This window comes from Symsagittifera roscoffensis, chromosome 9 (genome assembly GCF_963678635.1).
Source record: "Symsagittifera roscoffensis chromosome 9, txSymRosc1.1, whole genome shotgun sequence".
In the NCBI taxonomy this organism is placed as follows: domain Eukaryota; kingdom Metazoa; phylum Xenacoelomorpha; order Acoela; family Convolutidae; genus Symsagittifera; species Symsagittifera roscoffensis.
Genome location: NC_087070.1, coordinates 3,566,046 through 3,592,589, shown reverse-complemented (window position 1 = coordinate 3,592,589; position 26,544 = coordinate 3,566,046). Strand labels below are relative to the sequence as shown.

Sequence of the window (26,544 nt, the reverse complement as noted above, 5' to 3'; positions counted from 1 at the left end):
CCGAACAATATCTTCACAATCATATTTTTGAAGTTTGATGTACAAAGTATGAAGATGGTATGTTTTATCTTTTTAACAAAATAAGCAAGTCTCTTAAACTCATCGTGCTATGTACAAAAAGCCACAAAATGTTCAAAGTTTGGTTAAAAACAAACCATAAGTTAATAGTTATAACCACCCGGCTATTGACGTAATGACCAAGTCTTTCAAACCATGTGAAAAAAAAGAATCTTCGCAAAATCTGGTCCAAATTTAAAACACTGTTGTCAAGAAGAGAAACCAAAAGCAAAATCGCATCGAATAATTTGTCTCAAAATTTAAACTCGAAAAATATAAAATCTCGTGGCTTTCCAACACAACATTCTGTAAAATTTGATAAAAGTTCTGGGGAACAAAAACTGGGGAAATTTGGAGAAAGTGAGTCAAGGAAAAGAAGGAAGATGTCGCGCGAAGCGACTACCGCGAGGCAGAAAATGCTTCTGCTGGTCATGTCAATCATGGTCCTGCAAATTCCAGGTAAGAATACAGAACCTTATTTTTTCCGTTCATTTTCACTCAAATTCTATTACAGTTTAATTACAATTTTGGCAAGAACGACCCATGTGAGCAACCTCCCCCTTAAGAGGCCAAGTGAACAATCGCCCCCTAAAAGTAAAGGGTAAATTCAAGCTGTAAGACCTGCATACTATGCTCAAATCTAATTGGCTGAAAAGTACTACTTTTAACCAAGTGAATGATCCCCCCGTAATTTGATTGAGGGGCGAGATAGTTCATTCATGCGTGATAATTTCTACGACAGACTATGTTTTTTTCTTCGGAATCATCTGTTTAGGCTGTTAAACTGCTTGCAAGACTTCATTGTTCGCAATTAAATGAAGACAGTTTGGAATCAATGATGACTTTTTTTTTTTACCGAAAGCCAACATGTAATGGTTTTGAATTGAAAAAAAAAAGGAAATGCCGTTAATTACTTACCCTTTGGATATGATGCAGTTAAAAAAAACAACCAGATCGAAAAAAGATGGCGTTATGTTGTCAGACGAACATACAATTTTTGAAAAGCAATTTTTGACAGTTTTTTTTTTACATTCTGAAAAATATTGATCGCTTAAATTTAAAAGAACACTCAGGTGACCATTTTTAACAAAGTTGGAATACTGTGGTGGAATAACAAAAAAAAGACTACTGTGGGGGTTGAGGGGTGGTATTGTAAGGTTATCGACGTTGAAGGCAGTCGGAACATTTAGAGTTTCGCCCTGATACGAGCACTTTTGGTTGGTTTTAGGCGTTGATTCGACACTGTCATACACAATAACGAGCTTGGGTGAAACGTTTGTGAACGTGACACTATATTCGGACTTCGTAAACGCCGGAAACACGCCAGCGGGAACCCAGTTCTTCTTGGGAGAAACATTCTGCTCTTCGAATTTGGATCCCAGTTGCACGAACAACCCACCCGCTGAAGTGTCCAACGGGTAGGTTAACTGGGGGGTTTAAGGTTTATATATTTTTTGTTTTTAGGGAAAAATGGGCATCTTTTAAATTTTTCTCAAATTATTTTGCTTTTTTTAAAAGAAAAAAAGACATATTTTCAATTCGCTCAAATTGTTCATCAGTTTCAACCGATATTAGTTTTATCCAATCAATTTGGAGCATTTTGCTTTCTGCTTTCATATTTTGATTGTTGGAAACTCAAGCGAAATAAGAAAAAGTCCCGAAAAAAATTGAGACCATGTGTAAAATTTTCTTCTATCTATAACAAACCAAGTGGAGTGCTGTCTGTATTTAGACAAACGCGTATTCATACTCGTCAGTATTTAGACAAATACCGTATGAACCAATCAGAATCGAGAAAAGACATAAATAATCCAAAATAAATAATAATTATTTGTTAATTTCTTCCTTGTCTCGATTCTGATTGGTTAAAACAGTATTTGTCTAAAAACTGACATGTCTGAATACGCGATTGTCTAAATACAGTGCTGATTTAAATTATCCGGACAAAACGAACAAAACTTGAATTTTCAAACGCGTTTTTCTCAAATTGGGTTAAGACTAGACAAAAAGTGAAGAGAACAAAAATTGCTTAGAATATCACCAGAATTAATATGGTGCCATTTTCCTCCAAAATTCTCAACAAAAATTTTACCCCAAAAATGGGTCATTTTGGCTTTTATCAATTAATCAAGAATTACGCTGAAACTACTTTGTTAATTGATAAGAAAGTTATATCACAGGAAGCCTCTTACGCAGCTCAACAAAGTTTAAGAAGGATTAAATCTCCAAAAACCAGTAGAAGAGAAAAAAATTTCACTTGATAGTCAATAAATGTGATTTTACTCGATAAAACCCAGAATCTCTTTTTAAAAATAAATTTTAATCAATTTTCGCAAATTTTTGGAGATTTAACCTTTCATAAACTTTGTTGAGCTGCGTGAGAGGCTTCCTGTGATATAATTTTCTCATCAAAATTAATTAACAAAGTAGTTTCAGCGTAATTTTCGATTAATTGAAAAAAAATGACCCATTTTTGGGGTAAAAATTTTGTTGAGAATTTCGGAGAAAAACTGGCACCATATTAATTCTGGTGAAATTCTAAGAAACTTTTTTTCTCTTCACTTTTTGTCTAATCTTATCCCCATTTGAGAAAAACGAGTTTAAAAATTCAAGTTTTGTTCGTTTTGTCCGGATAATTTAACTCAGCACTGTATTGCTGCGTAACTAAACCAAGTGCACAAATTAAAAACCACATTTAAAAACAACTGAATGGCAATTTTATGCAGCAAGCCAACATGAAAATTGCTGTATTCTGATTGGCAGAAAAAGAATGCCTTTAACGACGTGACTATTTCCTATTTCCTTCCTAAACTTGTCGTTTCTCGGTCTAGTAGTTAAACTGAGTCCGTTCATAAAGTAGACAACCTAATTAATAAATAATTAATAATTACTTATTACTTAAATTTTCTTCCTGTTCTCGATTAAACATCAATTTAACACCTAGTTAAACATCAATTTACCAACGTAAAAATTTGTCTGAGGTGAAATTTGGTAAGTATTCAATTTGGTAAGTATTCAAAGAAGTCAGGAATTTTTGTTACCAAATTTTTTAAAGTCAGTTATTTTTTGTTATCGCTTTAGTACCAAAAGTTTTTAGTTGGCGCAAGACTAGTATTCCGAGTAGTTTGCATTTTTCGTTTAAGGTAGGTGGTAAGCGCGCTATGCGCGCGTTTCCGCGCGGCGACAGCCGGCTCTATTTTTGGTAGAAAGTCCCACATTCTGTAGCAACACGTTGGTGCAGTTAAGGCGGTCACTGTGCTGCCATTCAGTTGTCTGCTATTTGAACAGTTGAAATATGATAATTAATTGGCTCTAATTTCGACCAAACAGAAAATGAGATAAATAATTTTGGTACAAATGGGATCAATTTTTCATGATGATACAAATGAACAATTGTGAATTTAGTGCGTATTCATTGGTCCCAAAATGAAAAATTAGTCCCATAGGTCCCAAAATGAAAAAGTAGTAGCATAATTCCCAAATTTTTTCAATTGGTCAGAAGACTAAATTAGCCGAGTCTCGGCTTAAGGTCGCCGGTGGGCGCGCTACGCAAGCGTCGCCGCTTCGCGGCAATAACCGGCTCCAAATTTCGTATAGAGTCCTACCCTTTGGTGGCAAGCTGGCAACACATTGGCGCGGCTGCGGCGGTCACTGTTCTGCAGCTTGAGTTTATGCTGGTTGAACAGTAAAGATTCAATCCACAAATTTCGTTGGCTCAAATTTCAACCAATCAGAATTCCAGAAAATAAGTTTTGGGACTTATGCGACTGATTTTTTATTTTGGGAGCTATGAATATTGGGACTATGGGAATTCACCGGGAAGTGAATGCTGTGTGAGGCATGTTTCCAAATTGAATTCTATGGCTCGTTCGTTAAGTTTTTGTGGTGCGTTATATTATTTTCAAAAACTATCATTTTGATCAGAAACACTAGTTGGAAACATAATACACCCAAAACATAAACCCTCTCGTTTCTGATCTATTTTCAAAACTTAGCAAGACAGCTCGTACCAATGCAAAGCTTTGAACTATCAGATTAAACTTTAACGTCTGTAGAGTTGTTTTTCCAAAAAATACAATGAAACTCTGACTTGTTTTTGAAAGTCTTCCGCTGTAGCTAAAGTTCTGCTTATGCGTGTATTCATAGAATAAAATATTTTTTTTATCTAGTAATAGATCAGTTAGACCAAATAGCTAGCGTCAATTGCATTTAGAAAGATTTCGCTGGCGTTTTTAAACAAAATACATTGCGCGTTTATTTTTCCAACAGGCCAAATTAACAAATACCAAGCCACCCTGATAATTTACAAAAGAAAGATCACAGGTAAAAAAAATTATTGTCATTTGATCTCCAGTAATGATGTCTTTGAAATGGTAAAAAAACGTTTTATCACAAAATGCTAGTTGAAATGTCGACTGTATTTGTTGCAACCAAACCGATCGCAAAGATGTCGTCACTTTAAAGTCGTATAAAACAAATGAGCGTTGAACTTACATTTTTACCCTTGTTCATTTATAACAAAACAAAATTTTTGCCTCAAAATTTTTCCTATGTCATTCTAGTTGGTCGAAAGTCAAAATTTTCAATATTGGTATTTAGAAGAAATTGAACCAGATAAGATGAAAACTTCATATCTTAACTATACAGTTTGTTAACAAAAAAAACAGCCAATGATATTTGTCTTGAAGCATCTCTTTAATTATATCCACCCCTCTTGCAAAGGGGGAGGAGATTCGTTCCTAGGTATCAAATTATCATATGCTTAACCGATGGTTTATTTCTTTATAGGGGAGACAGGGGCGGATCTAGGATTTTCTCAGGGGAGGGCGGATTTTTAAAAAATTTTGACGACCTTTTTTTGGCAAATTTTTGAAAAAAAACAGGTCAAAAAACAGGTTTTTGGGCATTTTTTGGAAAATTTGTACTAATTAAATCGCGTTTTTTTGGCAAGTGCTCCCCTTCAAAGTTAGTATATATTGGCGCCAAAGGCGCTTTTAGAAAAATTTTAGGGCCAGTCAGCCAAAAATGGATTTCTTAAAAAGTACCAAAGGGGGGATCCTATGGGTCGGCAAGCGGTCGAATCCCCCTTGCTGACCCAAAAAGGTGTCCGCCAACCCCTCCCCCTCCCTAAATCCGTTACTAGGTACCTGAGGGAGTTTATACTTAAAGAGAACCATTTGGGAGTAGATTGGAACGTTTCTTGTTCGTTTCAGCTCTGCCTACCCGCCTGAGTTCTTCGATTCCAACATGCTTCCGGGAATGCCGTACAACTTCCAAGTGCAGGGCATCTACACGAATTTCAGCTCCAATGACATCTCACAAGTGACTGTAATCGTCTGCACCAGTGAGTTCCTCATCAATCCCATTATACAACATAACTCGCAGTGCCATGTGAATTCACACAACCACGTATTCATACTCGTCAGTTAGCAGGCAAACACTATTTTCACCAATCAGAATCGAGATGAGAAAGCAAACTTACAAAATACCAATTTTAAGGGGGGAGCGCGCGCCAAAAAACAAAATTAAGAACGCCTTTTTTGGCTTGATTTTTCAAAGTTGTGTCTGCGGCGCAGAAAATTTCGTCAAAAAGGGATCTTTTTGGTGATTTGGGAGTGCTCGGAAAATCAATTTGGTCGACTTAAAAAAATGATCGACAAAATTTTTGATTAGCCTCTGCCTCAACATACAACTTTTTGTTGCTTTGCCGACCAAAAACTCGCAAAATTGGTAGCTATTTTTGTTTATTTAGAAAACCCATTTTAGAAATAAACCATTGCAGCTGACCTCACGAATGATATGGCCTTGTTATGATAACTCACATATCCCAATACAATTTTTTTTACAATTTGATGAAAGACTGATTGAATAAAATCCACAATGAGATGCAGTTATTTTACATGTACAGAAAGTTCTGACAATGATTTTTTCAGAAAAACCTTTCTTTAGTACAAAAAAAAATAGTTTTTTTTTCATCGTTTTAACTTTTTTCTGATTTTTATTAACTTTGTAGAATAAACCAGTCAGTTGTTTCTAGCCGATTTTATTTTTAACGTTAATCAACAAGCTAAGTAGAAACGCAAGCAAAAACAGACCAAAATTGATTCCAATTAGCTCCAACTCTAAGATAATTTAGAGAGGGAGGGTTACGAAATCAGATAACCTCCTTCAAAAAGAACTAAAATAGTTAATTTTATAAATATCACAAGGCGGACAGGAGAGATGACTTCACTAGGGCAAGCAAAAGTGTTCAGGGGAGCTTGAATTTGGAATACTATGCCCCTTGGTCTTGTACTTTTGTTTTCAAGACCTATAAAAATTGGCCGACCTCCGACTTCCGGCGACCATTTTTCGGAACATGATTACACTTTTGGAAAATATTATTTGTGCCCGAATTAGGCATTTTACTCAGAATTATAAGCAGAGGCAAACTGATTTCATAGCGGCTTAGGATACGAGACGCAATCCATGGAAAAAACCATCTGAGAAAAATATACCAAATGAATTTTTCCAGTGCTAAAATCTATATTTCGGGAAAAATGACAATGGGATAACGGACCTGCTAAACTAGGATAAACCGAGAATTGTTACTTGAAAATTGGAGATACTTTGTTGTTTGGACCCCCTCTACTGCATGTCAAAACATTGATCCCTTGTGGCCACGGGGTGACATTTAGGCCCTGAAAATTTCTCGTTTTTAGAGGGTTTAGTCTCAAAATTTTTTATTATGTACCTAGTTAAACGTTGGAACTTGACCTCATCTGTCCATTAATTACTGGGTAGATTGAGTAGCTTAATGAGACCAGAAATGGGATATCTGCTTTCACAGTAACCAGTTGCTATTCGCTTTCACCTTAACGACTTCCGATTTGCTCAAGTGTTTGTGCCGAAACGCAAAAGCAAAAACAAATGGAAGACATTGACCTATAAATCGTGTTTTCCCACTGTTTTAAAAATTTAGAAACTTGTAAATCATCCCATCAAAAGTTTCTGCAGTTGAAAATACCTAAGTCCTTCCAAATCTGCCCCTATCATGGCCATACGCCAATATGAGTAGAAAAAGATTGGAATAAAGAGGTGTCCAAACTTGATTTTTAAGCAGCACAAGCTATTTTCGGACAGGTTACAAATGCTTTTGTTGGCTCTTCTATCGTTAAAAAGCTATAAACATCATTTTTACATTGTAATCTATCAATCTTGGAACAACGTTTTTTTTGAGATCGAGAAATAAACCGACCTGCCAATTTGCATCACATCTGGTCCTTGTAAACAAAAATTTCCCACTTGATTGAACTAATTTAACAACTCAGATGCGAAAAGTGGTCAGCCTAAAACAGATTCAGAAATTGCTTCTGTAGAATCGCCCCATTTTTTTGTTTAAATGGGCCAGATGTGGTGCAAATTGGCATATCGGCTTATTTCTTGACCACAAAAAATTTGGAAGAAAATTAATAGATACACCGTTAAAGTGATGTTTATAGCTTATTAATGATAGAAGAGCCAACAACGGTATTTGTAATTTAAGGTAAAAATTACCTGAGTTGCTAAAATATGGAATCCGCACCCCCCGCTTTAATCCTATAATTCTCTACTAATATTAGCGTATGATCAAGGCAGGGGTAGATTTAGACTTGAAGGACTTGGGTATTATTTAACTGCAGACTGTTTTGGTGGGATGTACGATTTGTAGGTTAGTCTTCCATTTTTAATTGACCTTTTTTTTAATCTGAGTTTTTTTGTGAAAATCATCCCTCCACACGCCATATAAAGTACAAAATGATAAATTTCGCTCCTAGTAATAAATCAATTATGGCAAAAAAGCTTCCTCCAACCAATTTGGAAGAATTTCTAAGGCGGATTAAATTTCCGCTAACTCAGACAGAACTGAAAATGAGCTAAGAAACAGTCGCGTTGTTCTTTTTACGTTTGCTGCATAAAATCTTCGTTTAAAATACGTTCGCTTTCAACAATTCAATATGGCCTTACTGCAAAAACTTTCTTTGACGGATTTGAATAATGGAGACTCTGTTAGATTACTTCTTGAGCAATTAATAAAACAGATCGATTCCCAACAGAATGAAATTATAGAATTACGGGGTGAGAATGACAGGCTTCTTTACGACAATCATGAGTTGGAAAAAAGAGTTACGAAAGTGGAAAGGTATTCCTCATTTATGTGTTTAACATTTCATGGTGTGTCGGATGGTGGTGAGTACCCTGTCCATTCAATTGTGAAGATACTAAGGTCAGTAAATATTTCAATTCAGCCCCAGGACATCGTCGCGTGTCATTATTTACCAGGTAAAGGTCGAAATCGTCCGATTATTGTCAAGTTTTTGTATAATCACCAGCGAGATGCTGTATGGAATAAGAGATTCGATTTTTGGGATGATTTAACTGGAAATAAAATTCATGTAAACGAACTATTGGCAGAAAAAGATAGGGAAATTATGAACTACTGCAGACGGGACAAAAATCTACTAGCATCTACTCATAAGAATCAAGTCCAGATTAAAAAGTACAATTCATATGGCAGATGGCAACCAATTGATAACAAGAAGGATGTCGATATTTATATGGGAAATGATATCTCAGTAACTACTGACAATGAAAAATATACGGATGTTATTCAAAATGCTGCTGATTCCGACGATGTTCAATATCCAAAATCTTATTCTTTTTTGGGAACTCCGGGGAAAAGGAAAAGGAACGTGGCTTTTAGATCACCGGATAGTCATGAATCGCAAAATGATATACAAGAGCGGAAACTTGATAAACTATGCTGTTTGGTGGAAAAACTCATTGAAAGCCATTCTCCACCTCCTAAGAAAATGACTACCAGTGGTGATGTTGTTAGCGATGATAATATGGGCAGCAGCGAAGAAAAAGATCAACCTGAAAATTAAAAAGAGTTTCTGAACATCAGAAAAATATCTCTTTTTTTCCTGTGTTAAAGCTTTATTTTTGATTTTAAAGGGATTTCTAATGGGTAACGACGGGGACATACTTTTCTTAAATATTCAATCACTGCGCAACCATCATGACCAATTAAAAATTCTTGTTGCTTCACTAAAATGGCAACCATATGTCGTTGCCTTATGCGAAACTTGGTTAAGTGACAATGATCCCTTGGAACTTTATAACTTGGACGGCTACCAAGAAGGAGTTTTTGTTAACCGTCAAAAAAGTAGGGGTGGGGGTTTAGCATTTTTCATAAAAAATCAAATTGACTTTTCGCACGAAATTTTATCGAATGAACTAGAAAATGTTGTCTTAACTTTAACTCTAGGAAGTAAACAGAAACTAAACGTTTGTTTGATGTATCGACCGCCATCAATCAATTCAAAGCATTTCTTAACGCAATTTGAGGATTTACTCGTGAATTTGAATTCAAAACAATGTCAGAACTCAATCATTGTGGGAGATATGAATTTAGATATTCTGGACGTGTCGCGCAATTCTCGATTAATTGATGAATATAAATTGATACTTAGTTTTTTTGGATTCTTCATATCAAATAGTGAAGCAACAAGAGAAACCGCATCTAGTTCTACCTGTATTGATCATATCATCAGTAAATATGATATGAGCGTAACTACTTTAAAAACTTCTCTAAGTGATCATTATGCGCTAGTTGCCTCTATTGGACCTTTTTTGGATGATAGTGACAATTTTAAGATAGGTCGAAACTTGAAAATCTTGAACAGAAATGAAAATATTTTGAAATTCTTGTTTGTTTTGCATCAAAATCTCAATAATTGCAATATGGCAACAATTGATGACATGTTGACCGATTTAACAAAAATGTGTCTGGATGTTTTTGACCGTTTTTGCCCCCAACAAACATTACTAAGGAAAAAACACAAAGACTGGATCACCAATGATATCAAAAAAATGTGTAAAAAGAGAGATCGTCTTCATGCCAAAATGATTAAGAAACCTTCACTAGAGAAAATTAATTGCTTCCGAATGTTTAGAAATAAGGTAAAAATGGCAATTAGGCGTGCTCAAAGAGACTATCATGATAAGAAAATTGAAAAATGTACATCATCAAAACAAATGTTTCAAGCTTTTAATCGTTTTTGTGGAAAACGAAAACCAGCCCAAAAAGAGATTGAACCCAACTTACTTAATGATTTCTTCGTCAATATTGGTAAGCACCTGAGCAATTCTCTGCCACTTGTTGGTTCTGCTTCTCAAAACTTAGACAGAAACATATCAAGTTTTGTAATTTTTAAAACGGATGAACATGAAGTGTTTAAGGTAATAGGGGCCTTAAAAACTAAAACTTCAAGTGGTCATGATGGTCTTTCAACTAAAATGATTAAATTATGTTCACCAGTCATATCTGTTTTCCTGGCAAACGTTTTTAATAAATGTATTGATACAGCATATTTTCCAGATACTTGTAAAATTGCAAAAATTGTCGCTTTTCTGAAAGAAGGAGAAAAAGAAAATCCCAGTAATTATCGACCTATTAGTCTTTTGACAGTTTTTAGCAAAATTTTTGAAAAAATAATTTATAAAAGAATGCTAGTTTTCATTAACAAAAACAATATTATAATACCGGAACAGTTTGGTTTCCGCGAAAAACATTCTTGTATCCATGCTGTCCTACGAGTTACTGAATTCATGCGAAAAACGATTGAGACAAAAAATATGGGCTTGGCACTTTTTATTGATCTGAGAAAAGCATTTGATACAGTTAACCATTGCATTCTTCTGGAAAAATTATGCGCGTACGGTTTTAGAGGAAAATTCAACAAATTGATATTAAGTTATTTGACAAACAGACAACAATTTGTTGTTAATTCGAACGGTACTTCTAGGCAACAGGTAATATCGTACGGAGTTCCGCAGGGCTCTGTTCTTGGACCCCTTTTTTTCTTACTTTACATTAACGACATAAATAAAATTGTTTCAAAATCGGAATTAAGTCTTTTTGCGGACGACACTGCTATTCTTGCTTCTTTCCCAACAACAAGGGTAAATGATTACTTTAAAAATGATTTGCTGAAAACAGATGACTGGTGTGTGCGAAATAAATTGTCGATAAGCTCTACAAAATGTAAAATCTTACCATTTGGTAAACAATGTTTGGATAATGACTTTTCACTTGCGGGTGAAAACATAGGATTTACAAATTGTTTCAAATACTTGGGTGTTATCATTGATAGTCAACTCAAATTTACAGACCATGTTGAAACTGTGTGCAGAAAACTAGGCCGATTTAACGGAATTATGTATAAGGGCAGGGTAGCTTTTTCTCGCAAAATGCTGTTAAAGTTCTACCTGGCATATGTGGTACCTATAATTTCATATGGTCTGCTTGTTTATGGGAGTACTAGCAAAACAAATTTAGAAAAAATTTATATCTGCCAGAAAAGAATTCTCCGTACTATATTCTTCAAACGCAAATACGATCACATAACAACAAAGTTTAATGATCTGGGCATTGATACAGTTCATGAAATTTATTTAACGCAACTTTTTAAAGAAACCATTTTTCAATATTTAAAACGTTCACCTCTTGATTTTCTAAACGTCAGTAATTATAGTAATAAACGAAATACACGTTCTACTTCTAACGGAATGATTCCGTTTTATCGCTGTAGGACAAAAACTATGGAAAACTCCCTTTCATGCAAAATCGTTAAATGTTTCAATTTTTTGATGTCAAATAAACTCCTACCCGATAAAATCGAAACGTACTCTCAAGAACAGCTGTCAAAATTTTTAAAGGTTTTCAAAAGAAATTACATTTTAGACAATGTACAGCTGGTCGACAACTTTTTCTGATTTGTTTACCCGTTGTCGTTACTTAATTGTGATAGTTATCCCGGAGGGTAGCTACTTGTTAGGTTGAAAAGCCTGTTCTAGCTATCCTGATGCAGTGAGTGATTAAGTATGTATTTCTTCACTGTATCGAATAATTGAATTGAATTGAATTGAACTCGTTAATAGCGCAAAATATATCGCGTTAATTGTCCCAATTTGGCCAAAATGGCAATTTTTAAAATCCATAACCTTACAAAAATGATCACAGATGAAATATCTTTTCAAAATTAAACTCAGGACAACACCTTGAAAACCTTTTGAATGATAATATAAAAATCCGTCAAAAATTGCTAGTTAAGAAGTCGAAATTTGCCGAGCACAAATATTCCGTTACTTTCGTTACGAAAGTCGGAACAACTAGTAACGGTTTAAGATTGATTTAAAAGCCATCGAGGTCTTGCGAGAACTCGGAAAATCAAATTGATCAATCCAAAAAATAGTTTGCTGAAAATGAGCTCCCTTCTCTATCGTGCAAGGGCTAGTTGCGAATTTAATTAGAAACAAGTCGCAAGACCTGACAATACGATTGTTTATTTTGTTGCAGAATCAAGTGAGAATTTACAATAATGAGTCAAGTTTTCAAACATTTTCCTCAGTTTAATCCTGACTTTTTAGAGTCTGTGGCCCCGGACTTGAGTGGCAATGACTACACTTCGGATGATTCGACTGTAACAATTAATGGGTTCGTGACTTCTGTCACCGTGGCGGTAAGCACTCAAATTTAGAAATTAGCCTATATGAGACAAATGCTTGCAAACTATTTCAATTGCAAAATGTAAGTATATTTGAATCTTATGCAGTGGCAGGTTTGAAGAGTTAAATTTTTGAAAAGTAGCATATTATCATTTTGGCTTGGTTTTCAAAAATGGTTTTCCTGCTGTGTTGGCCATTATGGTTAAACATTGTCCCTTCAGAGCACTTGGACATTCCATTTGGTCGACTTGGAAAATTTCACAAATTTTTCGTTTTTTTTTCAATTCTCCCCGACTCTCGAGAAAAACCTAGATCAGTGCCTGATATTATGCATAAAAGTTTCGGTTTTCTTCAATTTGATCTTAAAAAACTGAAGCCGCCATATGCGAAATCAACTGTTTGATATTAATTGCTTAGATTTTGTACCAACATCACAAGGAGAATGTTTTGGATTAAAAATAGTTCTCGAACATTTGTATCCCTTTTCTAATTGTTCCGACTTTCGTAACGAAAGCAACGAAAAATTTGTGCTCGGGTGGGTTTTTTTTTCTTCAGACAAATTTCGACTTCTTAACTAGCCATTTTTGACACAATTTGTTTTATATGGCGTGTGGTGGGATGGTTTTTTCACAAAAAAATCTCAAATTTTTTTGTTTTTTTCTTTTAATTTAATTAATTTTATTTTTTTCTTGTTATAACGGCTCCATAGACCTTAAAAAGCAGTCGGAACATTCAGGGCTTCGCCCTGATACAAGCAGTTTTGTTTCCTTTTTTATGCACTAAAATCCAAACTCATAACCTTTTTTGTTTGCCCAATTTGTCTTGGACTTTTTATCTGAGCAACTTGTTTTTTTTTAAATGTTTTACAGAGACGATAGATTATAAAAAAATGAAAAAAAGTTGGCAAAATTATATATTTCAAATCAGTTTTCATTCTTCTTCGATTAAGCATTGTACATTGAGCACAATAATTTTAATGGTGATTTTGGCAGAGTTATATTTTATTTACCGATGGAATATTTCAGCTTACCCGAAATCCATAATCTTCACGAATGAAAATTACTTATCGTACCAATAGATTTAATGATTGTACAGCAAAAACCAAATTTTCAAATTTCTGGTGATTTTTTGCCTAAGAATCAATTCTATGCTCGAAAAATACATTTTCCGAAAAAAAAACTTTGTCTATAACGTTGTCAAAGCTGATATTTATGTAAAATTGAATCAAACGTCATTATAAATTTTTGTGTGAGTCTAAATAAAATATTTTCATGTTTTCATACCGGAAGATAAGTTTTTTCTGTCCAAAATTAGGCCACAATTTTCAGCAACCCAGTTTTGTGAGTAAAATTTATACAAAAGCCGTATACAAAAGGTTACTGTTTCTAGTTATCACTCTGAGTGAATTTAATAAATCCACGCTCCTGGCGAATCTTCAATTGCAGTGCACCCTTGCGGTTTTTGCGACTTAACCTGTTTGTCTCACGAAAAAGAAAACCTTGGCTCAATTGGTTTCGGCAAAAAACATAAATTGAAGCAAAATGCCAAATTGTTTATGGAAAAATTGATGTGAAAAAAAGGTTATCATGCAATTTCCATTTATGAGAAAATGCTTATACTAGATATACTAAATATTTTTTGCATTTTTTGTACGCAAGGAGTTTGTCAAAATTGTATGGTGAGAGTTTTTTCATCCAAACAAACAACATTTCTGATAAGCCATGAAAGGATTTCTATGAAACTTTTCGATTTGATCAGAAGAACCAAAATGACATGACAGCAAAATATTATCAATTTATGATTTCAGATAGAAGTTTGGTGGGTCAACATTTCGTTTAAAAAAAAATCGAAAACAATCAGTTCAAAGAGATTTTTTGTATGAACTTAATCAGTTATAAATGATAACAAGGATAACCGGTTACTGTGCAATTAGCACAGAATGTTTCAAACGCAGTCAAAAAAAGTTTTTTTTTCAAATTAAAGTCATTTTTCCTGTGTTTTGTGGCAAAAAATCTGAAAGAAAAAAAAACTGCGACAGTCATAGCTAAATAGGCTAATCAGAAAACAGAGTTTTTCTACAAACTTGGCTAGAAAAGCAAAAAATATATATAAAGAATTTTACAAAAAAAATGACGCTAAAATACTCCAAAATGTAATTTATTCCAGTAACACTAAGTATTCACGGCTGAGTTGAAGCTTAAACAAGCTAGTGTAAGCCTGCATGTTCAATTTATTAACTCAAAATTAGACCGAAAATCAAAAATTTTAAACCGGTAATTCTCGACACTGAGGAAACTTTTTATCAGATTAACGACTGAAAGGGCTTCAAAATCATATAACACTCGACACATTCCGATAATTTTTTGTGGTAACTTATTTTATTTTGCGTGAAAACTAAAAAGAAACTAAAGCTCACCCGAATACAAAGTTCCTCCCCATTTTCAAAAGTCGGAACAATAGAGGAATATAATCTTTAGAAGATTTGACGAATAAAATTAATTAAAAATATGTTAAGCACTTTTTTGGTAATTATAGTCATTTATATTACTCACGAAATCAGCATTAAAATCATTTATAATCGCTTTGTTAAGCCAATATTGTAATTCGGGTCGCTCTTTTATGCTAAGAGCTTGATAACTTCAAACGCAGCTTTAGCAATTAGGGACTACTTGCTCCGCTGCTTTTACCTTCGGCGCCAGCGGTTTAGCACGCGTAAAGCAGTGTTTAATGCTACAAATCCTGAGATAGTTCCCTAATTGAGGAAACTAGACCAAAGACTTAGGTTTTTTTCACGTCTGTCAATCAATTATGCGTCAGTTGTATTAAGTTCCTCTGCTAAAAGACTCCATTTTTATTTTTCAAGCGAAGAGATTGGTCTCAAAAAAACTTGCCAAATATCAGTTGGTATTTTTCGGTTGATTATGGAGTAACACTTAATAAAAAATAACTAAATTGTACTGCCTTTTTAAGGTTTTATGAGAAATTCTCTCATAAATTTATCTCAAACACCGTGAAATACTGTTTTGAAACATTCAACGCTTTACCCTGCTGCGGTGCAGTATGGCATAAAGTTTCAGTGGGGCCTAGGAAGTTAGATGAAAAGCTATTTAAACGTTACCAATAAAAACGAATTTAGACGTCAATGCAAAATTACAAATATGGGAAACTAGACGTAATTGTATTGTTCGTGTCTGAAATTTGTTTACTTTCGTTCGAGTTTTCCTAAATGCAAATCAATTTTTCACATGCCGCATTTTTCAGATTCCGCATTTTTAACATGCCGCAATTGTCTAATTATGCATTTCAAAAATTTTTTGTAATCTTGAGATTAACCATTTATAAATCAATTGTGATAAATATTTTAATACGCAATAGGATCATATACTACTTCTGTAATTATGAAAACTTGTTTTAAGCAAAAAGTTTTTTTTAGCCATTTGCCTTCCGTCTAAAATGCTTGATTTCCAAAAACAATTTAACGTCTAAATTCGTTTTTGTTGGTTACATCTAATTTGCTTATTTTCTAACTTACTAACCCCCAGTTTCAGTTTAAAACGGTATAAAATGAATTTAATCCTGCTTTAGCTTGGTTTTGTTGACGATAAGTTTTAATCAGCCCATTTATTAGCCTTATTTCTTCATGACACTAAGGTCTTTTCTCTTTTATCGTCTAAAGCATTTCGAAAAACCTGTCTAAAAATTGTTTGCAGCTTCCGTGGCCTAGCTATCAATAATTGCTGATTTTTGACAGACTTGGGAACAAATTTGTATAAAAGCTACAAAATGGGGGGCTTAGGGCTCTTAAACCTCCCCCCTCCCCCTCCCGTCATATAAGCATCAATTTTATGGTGTAACGAGGGGATTTACAAGGTTAAACATGAAGAACAATTATGTTTGTCATGGCCCGATTAGTCCGCATGCCAATTTTTGTAACATTCGGATAACATGAAGAAAATTTCACTAATAAAGTTTTGCAGGTGGGGGGGGGGGGGGGTAAGAGCCGGGCTTAGTTCTAAATCAGCTGTTGGTTCCATATACAGATCTGTAGACAATTCAGTATCGCTTTCGCTCTGTCAATTAAGTTGTTTGTTTGTCGTTTTAGAGTGGAGGTATAACTCACTACGGAATAGACAACAGCACTCTCAATCCCACGAAAGCACCGTACGACGGCGACTTGACAATAATTAGTCTTGATCCCTTTACGGCGTATAATTTTGCCGTTCATGCCTACAACGATCACTGTGGAACTATGGTCCGCTCCGATGCCACCTACAATTTTACCGCCTGCACAGGTGAGTTACCAATGGAAGAAGCCCATACAAGACCATAATCCATGACAAATCATTCATCCCCTCAGCGAAAATCATGGATAAATTAGCCATGTTAAAGCCCTGAATCAGCGCTAGTTTCAGCGCTAGATATATTTCAGCGCTAGATACCCTGAATCAGTGCTAGATATATTTTCAAGTTTTTTTGTTACGTGTCTTGTTTTCGTTAAAATTAATCTTTTAGACAAAAATTGACCAAAAATGCTGAAATTCGTAAAAAAATCAAGCCATTTTTTTCGTTTTCGATTCGCATGTATAAAAATAGAATCTATAGACGTAGAGTTTTTGAATGATATCATTGAATATAATCTTTCTGGGACAAAAAATTATGTGGTCCAAAATAAATCCGGAATCGTTGGCCTTAATGGTTCTCGATTATACGTCTTCGATTTGTTTAATTCTCTAACTAGATATATAGTTTGGAAACAATTTATTATTTTTATTATAAAAAAAACTGAGAAACATTTAAAAAAAATTAAATTTTTTCAACTATAGCAAAATAGTTCCTGCAAAACATAAAATGATTTTTAAATTTTTCTATCATAGCAAAATAGTTCCTGCAAAACAAATAATTTTAAAATTTTTTCTGCCATAGCAAAGTAGGGGTGCCAGACATCAAACCGACGGGACTTGAAGCCGAATTGTGAAATTAGGGACTTCAAGCCGAATTTTTTCTCATTAAGTCATGAAATATGATTAATTTGAAAACTTTTTTTAAAAGAATTTCTCAATTTCATGATCTCCAGTAGTTATTGGCGTTATCATAAAATTTAAACCTCCAACTGATGTTTAGTAAAGTAAAATAAAACACGGTTGAAGGTGTTTTTCATGTTTATAATTTATGCATTTCAAGAGCCGGCTGATGTTATTAACGGTTGCCAATCAGAAGTGGTGCGTTGTCATGAATAACGCTTTTTATGGACTAAACGTGCCTGAATTTTTGAAAAGCAGCATTTTACAGATCAAAAAATAGTGTTTTGATGTGCTTTGTAAAGTTCAAATTTCGGCCTGAAATCTCTTCGGCTTGAAGTCCTGTCGGCTTGTTGTCCTAGACCCCAAGTTAGTTCCTGCAAAACATGAAATAATTTTAAAACTTTTTCTACCATCCCGGGTTGACCTCCATACACCGAAAATGCTTATCATACAATTCCATACATCATGTTTGTGGAAAATGCTTGTCATACAATTTTCATACAATTTCTAAAAATGGTTGAAAAAAGATATGAACTTATTTCTGTGGCTGTTTGATTCTAATAAAACAGTCTGGTGATAAAAAACCGAAGTTTTCCTTTTTTGAAAAAAATGCTTATCATACAATTCCCATAAATGGAAATTGTATTACTGGCATTTTTTTGATGGCGACACAAAAAATTTTTCAAGTAAATTTGAAAATCTGGCCCAAAAATTTTTTTGTTTTTTTTTTAACCGCAAATCGAATTTCATACGCAAACAAACATTTTTCGAAAAAAAATTTTTGCATGCAAAATTTAATTTTTTGTGTGCATAACGTAGTCCTGGATACGATAACTATGGCTTTTATTTTCTTTTCACCTAAATTTTTTTTTCAAAAACGCTGAAAATTCCTATTTCTTTTGTATTGGGTGTTTATGTATGCCTTGATCAATGTCTGATAATTTGAAAACTCAAAAATTTAAAATAATCATCATTGAAAAATTTTGCCAAAAAACAAAAGTTTGTTACTTTTGTTATATCAATTGTGAAAGACAGCCCAATTCAGGTCGTTTTCATTGTAAATGCAAGACCGTCCAACCTTTGGTGCTTTGAGTAACCAAGGTCTTTGTCACTAGTGTTCGGTTGCAAACACTACCGAAAATTTTTCAGAAACTAAATTTAGAAAGAAAAAAATAAAAAAATTTTTGGTTTTTGGGAAAACGCCTATCACACAATTTTCATATATGGAAAAATGCTTATCATAGAGTTTTCATACAATTTTCTGTACGTATGGAATTGTATGAAATTGTATGACAAGAAGTTTCTCATATATGGAAATTGTATGATAAGAAGTTTTGGTCAACCCGGGATAGCAAAATAGTTCCTGCAAAACATCAACAGTTTTTAAATTTATTCTACCATAGCAAAATAATTCTTGCAAAACATAAAAGGATTTTAAAATTTTTTCTATCATATATCAAAATAGTTCTTGCAAAACATAAAATGATTTAAAACTTTTTTCAACTATAGCAAAATAGTTCCTAGAAAACATAAAAAGATTTTTATATTTTTTCTATCTTAAATCAATATATAATGCTTAAAATCCAGCAGTGCTATATTTTTAATGTTGATTTTAATTTCATGTCCTGAGCTCGAAATGGATCGTGAAGTTTCTCAACTTCAGCCAGTCGGAATGATTAATGAATTCTGTTTTCCTGTTTTTAATTAAATCAGAGTGTATGCAATGATTTATTCAGGCTGAGAAATCATTCCAGTTTGACTAGAAGCGTTTTGGTCCTATTTTTGCGTTTTGAATGAGATATAACACTTTATACTTACATAAAAATGATCAGATTTGTTTCTAAACTGATTTTCCGATCTCTCCGAAACACTAAAAAGACCCCTTTTATCCAAAATTTTCTGTGGCGCATTCAAATTAAGTTAAAAACAAGCCAAAAAGCCTTTTTGGAAACATTCTTAAAAATGTTGACCAAAACATTGCGTTTTTTGGCGCGCGCTCTTTTGAAATTACTAAATATTGACACTGAACTCGCCTATAAAAGCTTGTCAATTTTGGTCGCCGCAAATTGGATGTTTAAATATAGAACCAATAGCGCTGAAAAACGCCAAAGGCTCTGAAAAAAGTATCGAATTTCTGCGAAGCGATCGAGCATCCCTAAATCGGCTGCTGAATGGTTGTTTTTTGTCCATAACGCATTAATAAGCTCAAATAGCTTCAATTCGAAAAATAAATTTATTCAACCCAAAAAAAGTTGACTAAATTTTCAACAAGTTTTACAAATAACACTCAATCTTTTCGAAATAATCTCAAAAGGCCCCAAAAACGCAAATGCTACTCAAACAATTTTCTGCTGCGCAAAAAATGGCATTCCAGGCTTCGGCGAAACTCCAAAACTAAATACGGTTGACCTAAAAATACTCGACTACCAATTTTTCCAAGGTCCCCATCGCCTAAAATTGAAAAAATACAGCGATGGTTATCAATCCGGGTGAAGGGAGGGCGGGGGTGGACGCCTTTTTGCTCAGATATTCGATCCCCTCGCCAACCAAAAGGTCCCCCTTTGGTATTATTTTATGATAAAAATTTTAAGCCAACCAACCCGAAATTTTTTTCTAAAGGCGCCTTTGGTGCCCATATATAACAATCTGGAATAGGAGTACGCGCCGAACAACGCATAAAAAAACGAAAAAATTGTTGATCAAAGTTTTCCAAAAAGCCAAAAAGGGCTCAAAACGGCATCTTTGACCTGTTGCTTTTTAAATTTTGCGTGCGGACCAAAATTTTTGGTCAAAATAGGGTCTTTATAGTGTTTCGGGAGCGTTCGGAAAGCTAATTTAGTCAACCCGAAAAATTATTTCCACCCCCCCCCTCTCGAGAAAATCCTAGATCCGCGCCCATGTCGGACACATGCTTGTGTTGACAAGTTTGTGTAACCAGATATGATATAACCATGCTGATTTATATGTTTAACCTGATATGACAAAATACTATGGGATTGTAAGTTTTCGCCTATATGCTTCAGCTATGTCTCGGCTAACTCTTACTGTGGCAGCTCGTGACACTTCCGGCATTACTATCACCAACGATGCGCTCTGGGATAATTTGCGAATCCTTGAGGTCGATGGCAGCACTTCAACGGGCACTTTCAGCCCTCTCAATTCAACCTCCGATGTCCCTGTGACTGGCCTGGACTTCGGAACCATGTACAACATAAAAGCCACTGCCCAAGCATCAAAAGTTGAATGCCCCGGCAAAACACTCGAAAATTGGGGCGATGGCAACTTTTGCACAGGTCAGCAATCGAAAGTAGTGTTATATTGCAGCTTAAAATCAAGCAGAGTCTCGATTAGAAATAATGTGCAATAGGTGCTTTGAAAAACTTGACCCCCCCTCCCCCTGACCACCCTTTGTTACTATAATTTGCGACATCCATTTTTAGCACATCGACTCAAAAAATTTCATGCGACTCGCGTAATTTTTATTTAATCTGTCAATAAATCTTGAGTAGAGCTTCATTCGTCTTTATCTTCGGACAATATGTTTACGACAGAATTTTTTTTTTTCTCTGCATTCATCTTTTGACTTGTAGAGTTACTTGAATACTATCATACACGTATCTTTCTTTTTTGTGGATTACGTTGCTTAAAAAGTTCATGATGTTTTTTTATTCATGGTTTTTGTAGAATTTTTTGAATTCTATACATATCCAAGTAGATTTCGACGTAGGCCCGTAACGAGTAGAGAGTGCCCTCCCTCTAGCTTCTTGGCCCTGCTCGAGGCGATACTCGTAGATGCGTACTTGCAGCAATTCTGCCAAAACGTGGAGGTCGGATTCGAGGATTCCGCGTTGGACAATACTCTGGCAGGGATCGATCAGCGGGTAAAAAGACGACTGATATCGAGCGAGTTGCTTTCGTCTCGAAGCCTTGTGGAAGGATCAGTAGTCCCGGTAAAAAGGCACTGGATGCAATTTAGCAAACAATTGGACCCGGGGCGAGCGCTCTTTAACGCCACCGGCTTGTAACGGAGGGTTCGATCTCATCGCAGTCTTCCACGATGGGTTGTTTCTTTTCGTCAGCCCCAACCTTTGACAAATGCGGACTCGTGTCTCCGGCGATAAGTGAACCATCGGCTCGTCGTTAAAAATCGTCTTGTAGTTTTCGATGCAACCCTCGTAGTCGATGCAAAGGGCCGGGCAGTGTTACCTTGTGCGGACTTCTTGCTGCAGTCGGTGATAGCCTCCTCAAATACTCAACATGACCTCATGCACCTCCTGCCGTGTCGAATCACTGTTCCGGTAGTGTTCTCGGTATAAGTTTCGACGTCTAAACAAGACGTTCGAAGCTTTGCGGCAGAATGCTTACTGCTGCGTTTTAGTTCGATGAAAGAATACAAATGTTGTCTGAATTTTGGTTTTGACAAATTGTGGACCGGATCGGTGGGAGGGTCGAGGTTGCGGTGGGTTATGCGATTCCCAAACTGGTTCCGAGAAAACTGCCCACGGTGCCGCCAGATCCAGGAGGGCAGATAAAGCCGAACAGTATCGCGGGTTCACAGATAGGTGAGGGGCAGATTCAGGGGAGTTCGAGTAATTGTGGCTCGATTGACAAGGTACCGGAAAATTCGCTAACTGTTTACGAGAACCAATGTGTTAGGTTGGTTCAAGAGGAAGAGGAGAAGGTACAAGCTGACTGGGCAACGGACGACGAAAACGACCCAAATGAAGTTTACCCCGAAGTAGTCTCGTTAGAGGAGGCACTGCGAAGGTGCACACCCACGGGGAAAACGGAAACGGTTGCGAGGGTTCACGAGACAGCGACGAACACGAACAAAGATAGCGAGACGATTCGAAGGAAACGAACACCCGCTGAAATTGAGAAGATGCAGAAAGAAGACGAAGCGATCGCCCAAGTATTCTACTGGTCAGTAACAAGCGACGAGATGGTTGACATGCCGTCGTTGGGGACGAACCTCATCCCAAACGAGCAGGCAATTCAGTACGGACCTGAGACACTGGCCTACTGGTCAAGTTGGGATGAGTTGAGTATTAAAGATGGAATACTCTAGAAAAAGTGGTTTCAGCGAGATGGCTCGAGGCCAACCCTTCTGATGATAGTTCCAGTGGCGGGGCGGAAAGAAATTTTCAGCCAATCGATTTGATGGAGACTGGCGGAGTTCAGCTTGCGGCTGAGAAGACTCTAGCTAAAATACGGAAGATGTTCTGGTTGCCGAAGATGAGGACTGACGTTGAGAGAAAGGCAAACTGGTGCCCAAGCCGTGCATATCAGAGTACAGAAGGAAGCAGAAGCGAGCGGCGGGTCAAGCCCCATTTGATCGGGGAATCAGTTTCACTACGGTGAGAGTGGATAACTTGGGATCAGTGACAATGGCGACGAGCACCGGAGCGAAGCATGTGCTGGTAATGACGGATCTCTTCACGATGAATGCAATTGCAGTTCCCCTGTAGACAACGGATTCAGCTGACGTGGCTCGAGAGATAGTGGAAAAATAGGTTCTGACATTTGGAGTTCCGAACAATTTGCGAACGGATCAAGGGAAGAGTTTTGGAGGCATTCTGATCCAGGATATGTGCCGACTTTGGGTATTGACAAAACTCAGACTTACCCCTACAAACCGCGAGCAAATGAGCGTACGCGGAGGCACAATGTAAAGATGACCGAAGTGGTTTTGACCTATTGTGTGGAGAACTCAAAGACGTGGGACACGACTTTGCCGTACTTGAATTTTGTGTACAATACGACAATCAATCGGAAAACGGGAGCTTTGCCGTTCAGTATGGTGCATGGACAGGAGTGCCAGTATCCAGTTGACCTGTTCTACGCAAAGCCCACAATGAACCGTTGACAAAAGATGGTTTTGCGGAATAGCTAGACGAGCAAATCCGAGATGCACACGGGAGTGCGAGAGAACTCCTAGGGAGGGATCAACGTCGACAAAAGGATCAGTACTGGAAGAAAATTCACGAGGAACCCTATGCAACTGGTGAAAAAGTCTGGGTGTGGTCTAAGGAAAAACTGAAGTCGAAGAAGACTTTCGATCCGTGGGAATGACCATACATTGTAATGGCCAGGATTTCATAAGTGACCTGCAAGGTGGCAAAGCAATCGACTCCCAGTAAAACGAAGTTCATGCACTTTAACATGCTGAAGCGAAGAGTGCAGGACACGAGGCACCCAGAGGAAGTTATTGCAAGGAAGCGACCGACACCATATCGGTCGACGATGATTTTTGACGATCAGGAGATGCACGTCGAAGACGAGGCGTTTTGGGCGAACAATTGGGAGGGATTCAATCATGATCCAGGCCCAAGGCAAGACCCCGTGGGATTGATGGCGCGAAGAAATTGAGTAGTGGTGGAGCTAATAGTTAATCTACCTGGGCTAGACGGAGTCTGGCGACGGCAGAGCGACAAGGCGGAGACCTATGACGAAAAGCAAACGGAAGCCAGAAGGAAAGAAGAGGACGCAAAATTACCGAGTGAAGCTGAGGGTAGACCACCGGAGGAGACGGTGGTAGCTGAACCTGTGTTGGAAAGTGAGGCTACAGATGTAGGTAGACCAATTCGAATAAGAAGGCCGCCAGTTCGGTTTGGTATCGAGAGTATGTGAGTTAAAACTAGTTTTCTGAAAAATTTGTCATTCAAAACTTGGGTGCTTGTTTTTTTTTTCTAAGTGACACTCCACCTGAGTATTTTGTGTGTAACTGTTGAGCATTAACTCTGCTGAGTAAGAGAGAGGTTGAGTCGTACCACGATAAGAAAAGTTAATAGCAGACAAATCCGCTAGTAAGGATTCTCTTAACAAATGGTGCTTACTAGTTAAATTAATTTTGGTCTTGGGGATTTGGCTGATGGGTCCGCGATTAAATTTTAGGAACTGTAATACTGAAAGAAGGAAGAGTAAAAATAAGGTTATGCATCAGCGTGATAATCATCTTGAGGACTGGTAAGTACGAGCGAAAGACAAGTGATGTTACCTGGTTGTTAATGGACATGCAAGCTTAACAGAAAGTTTTATTTTGTTTAGTAGAGCGGTTAGCAACATGATTTTGCGTCAGTTTTGAATTAAAGGTGTTGGATATGATTAGTTAGCTAGTAGAAAGGCCATCCTAACACTTTTTGCCTAACTTAGAGTTCAAGTGAGAGCTTTACCTTGGTAAATGCATGCAGTATTGTAAAACTAATGGGGAGCGCGTACTATGAAGTTTGTTTAGTCAATAAGATGAGTAGAAGAGTAAACAAACAGTGAAGTCCAAAATAGTTCGAATCCCCAAGGATATAGTCCCTCCTATGGTGGAAAACGCAGATGAAGTAAGATCGGCGGACCCCCCAAATGGAAACTACAGTGGCTAGCTTTATGAAACTCATAGGACGGATACTAGAGATGATTTGACCCGGGCATGCAAAAATCCAGACCCCTCAGACCCCCCAGCCCAAAGTGATAACGGTTCCAAGAAGTGCAAATGGCCCTATCAGAACTCTGTTTTTAAGAGCTGGAATGGAACCAAAACATAGTATGTTATAAACCCAGTCGAGGAAAGCTTAAGTTTAGAATCCCAGACCCCCTGGACCCCTACTTCCCGTGCTGTGCCTTATGGAAATAGTCCCCACCTCGACTTCCGGAAGTCGTGTCTCGGCCCCCACTGATGAACGCAGGGAGCTATAACTTTGGGATAGCATATATCGTGACGTGATACATCATGTATATAAATTGAACCATATCCGGTGTTTGGACCTGAAGTTATTAGCACTTTGGAAAACTACCCTTGAAACCGGAAACAGGCAATTTACGCAAAATAATGAGCGAGGGCATATTGATTTTACGGCGGCAAAAGAAACTACAACTCATCCTCGAAAAAAACCCCTCGTGATTGAAACCCCTCCGGCGACTCCTTCCGGTGTTAATAGCTTTTTTCCGGGAGAAGTGATAACGGACCGTAGAATTGGATAACTTGGGAAGTATTAACGGGACATGGATGAAACTTGGTAGGTAGGACCCTTACGTAATTCTAAACCTGAATGTAGAAGAATGACCCCGGGTTACCCCGGGTTGACCTCAATTTGACTTTTTGGCGTTTAGGACCAAATTTGTATAAAAAACTTCGGGATTAACACCGGAAAATGGCGTATTCATTCAACCCCAACCCATGGAAATGATCATTGGTCACCCTGCCAATATTTGGGAGGGAACTTGCCTATTGGGAAATGAGACAGAAGATGAAAGAGATATAATTATACATTGTATCAATGAAGTAGTGGAACTAATTAAAGTGAACTTGGCGAACCTTGGGTTTAACTTAAATTGGTGGATGAGCAATTAATGGAAATTCAATCTGACTGAGGAAAAGTAGTCTCAGAGGAAATTAGCAGTAACAGAGGCATAGCATGGGAAATAGGTCTCCCAAAAAACTACGAATGAAAGGGTTATTTACTCAGCTCCGCGCTGGTGGCTTTTTATCATAATTTGACCCCTAATAAGCGAATTACGTTCCCCTGATAGCTAGAAGGTCAGGGTTGGAATAGAGTATAGATTGAAATTTTTTAGATGCTTTGGATGAGTTAGCGACCCAGCAAAAGGGTCTTCTCCTACCCCTGGCAGGTTGGAACGTTAATGGGATAATTAAATAAAAACCTTGGGAAGATTGGTTAATTAAACTTAACTCGGTTCAGAGGCAAAATTGGACTTGATATTTGCACAATTTAGTTAGAAATGCCTATAATGAACATGGAACTTAAGACTAGTACCGTCAGAGGAAGAATTCAGTTAAGACCTTAAGAAATGGGTACCAAAGTAAATATCAGGACTTGCAGGGACGACATAACTCTAACTATAACTAAAACTCAAGTAGACAAACATCATAGAGAATAGCAAGTAGCCTACCCTTAGGCAACAAATGTGTGCTGTGAGAGCAAAC

The 26,544-nt window shown here is 36.6% G+C and overlaps 1 protein-coding gene across 1 annotated transcript in view; it reads left to right on the top strand.

The window, feature by feature from the left end:
- Positions 1–205: 205 nt before the first annotated feature.
- LOC134854451 (uncharacterized) overlaps positions 206–26,544 on the top strand; it is a 277,410-nt gene continuing 251,071 nt past the window's right edge. The window contains exons 1-6 of the mRNA XM_063870705.1: positions 206–516; positions 1,286–1,475; positions 5,271–5,401; positions 12,511–12,602; positions 16,691–16,880; positions 20,633–20,902. Coding sequence (XP_063726775.1) covers positions 441–516; positions 1,286–1,475; positions 5,271–5,401; positions 12,511–12,602; positions 16,691–16,880; positions 20,633–20,902 — 949 coding nt within the window. The 5' untranslated portion in view covers positions 206–440. The remainder of the gene's footprint in view (positions 517–1,285; positions 1,476–5,270; positions 5,402–12,510; positions 12,603–16,690; positions 16,881–20,632; positions 20,903–26,544) is intronic.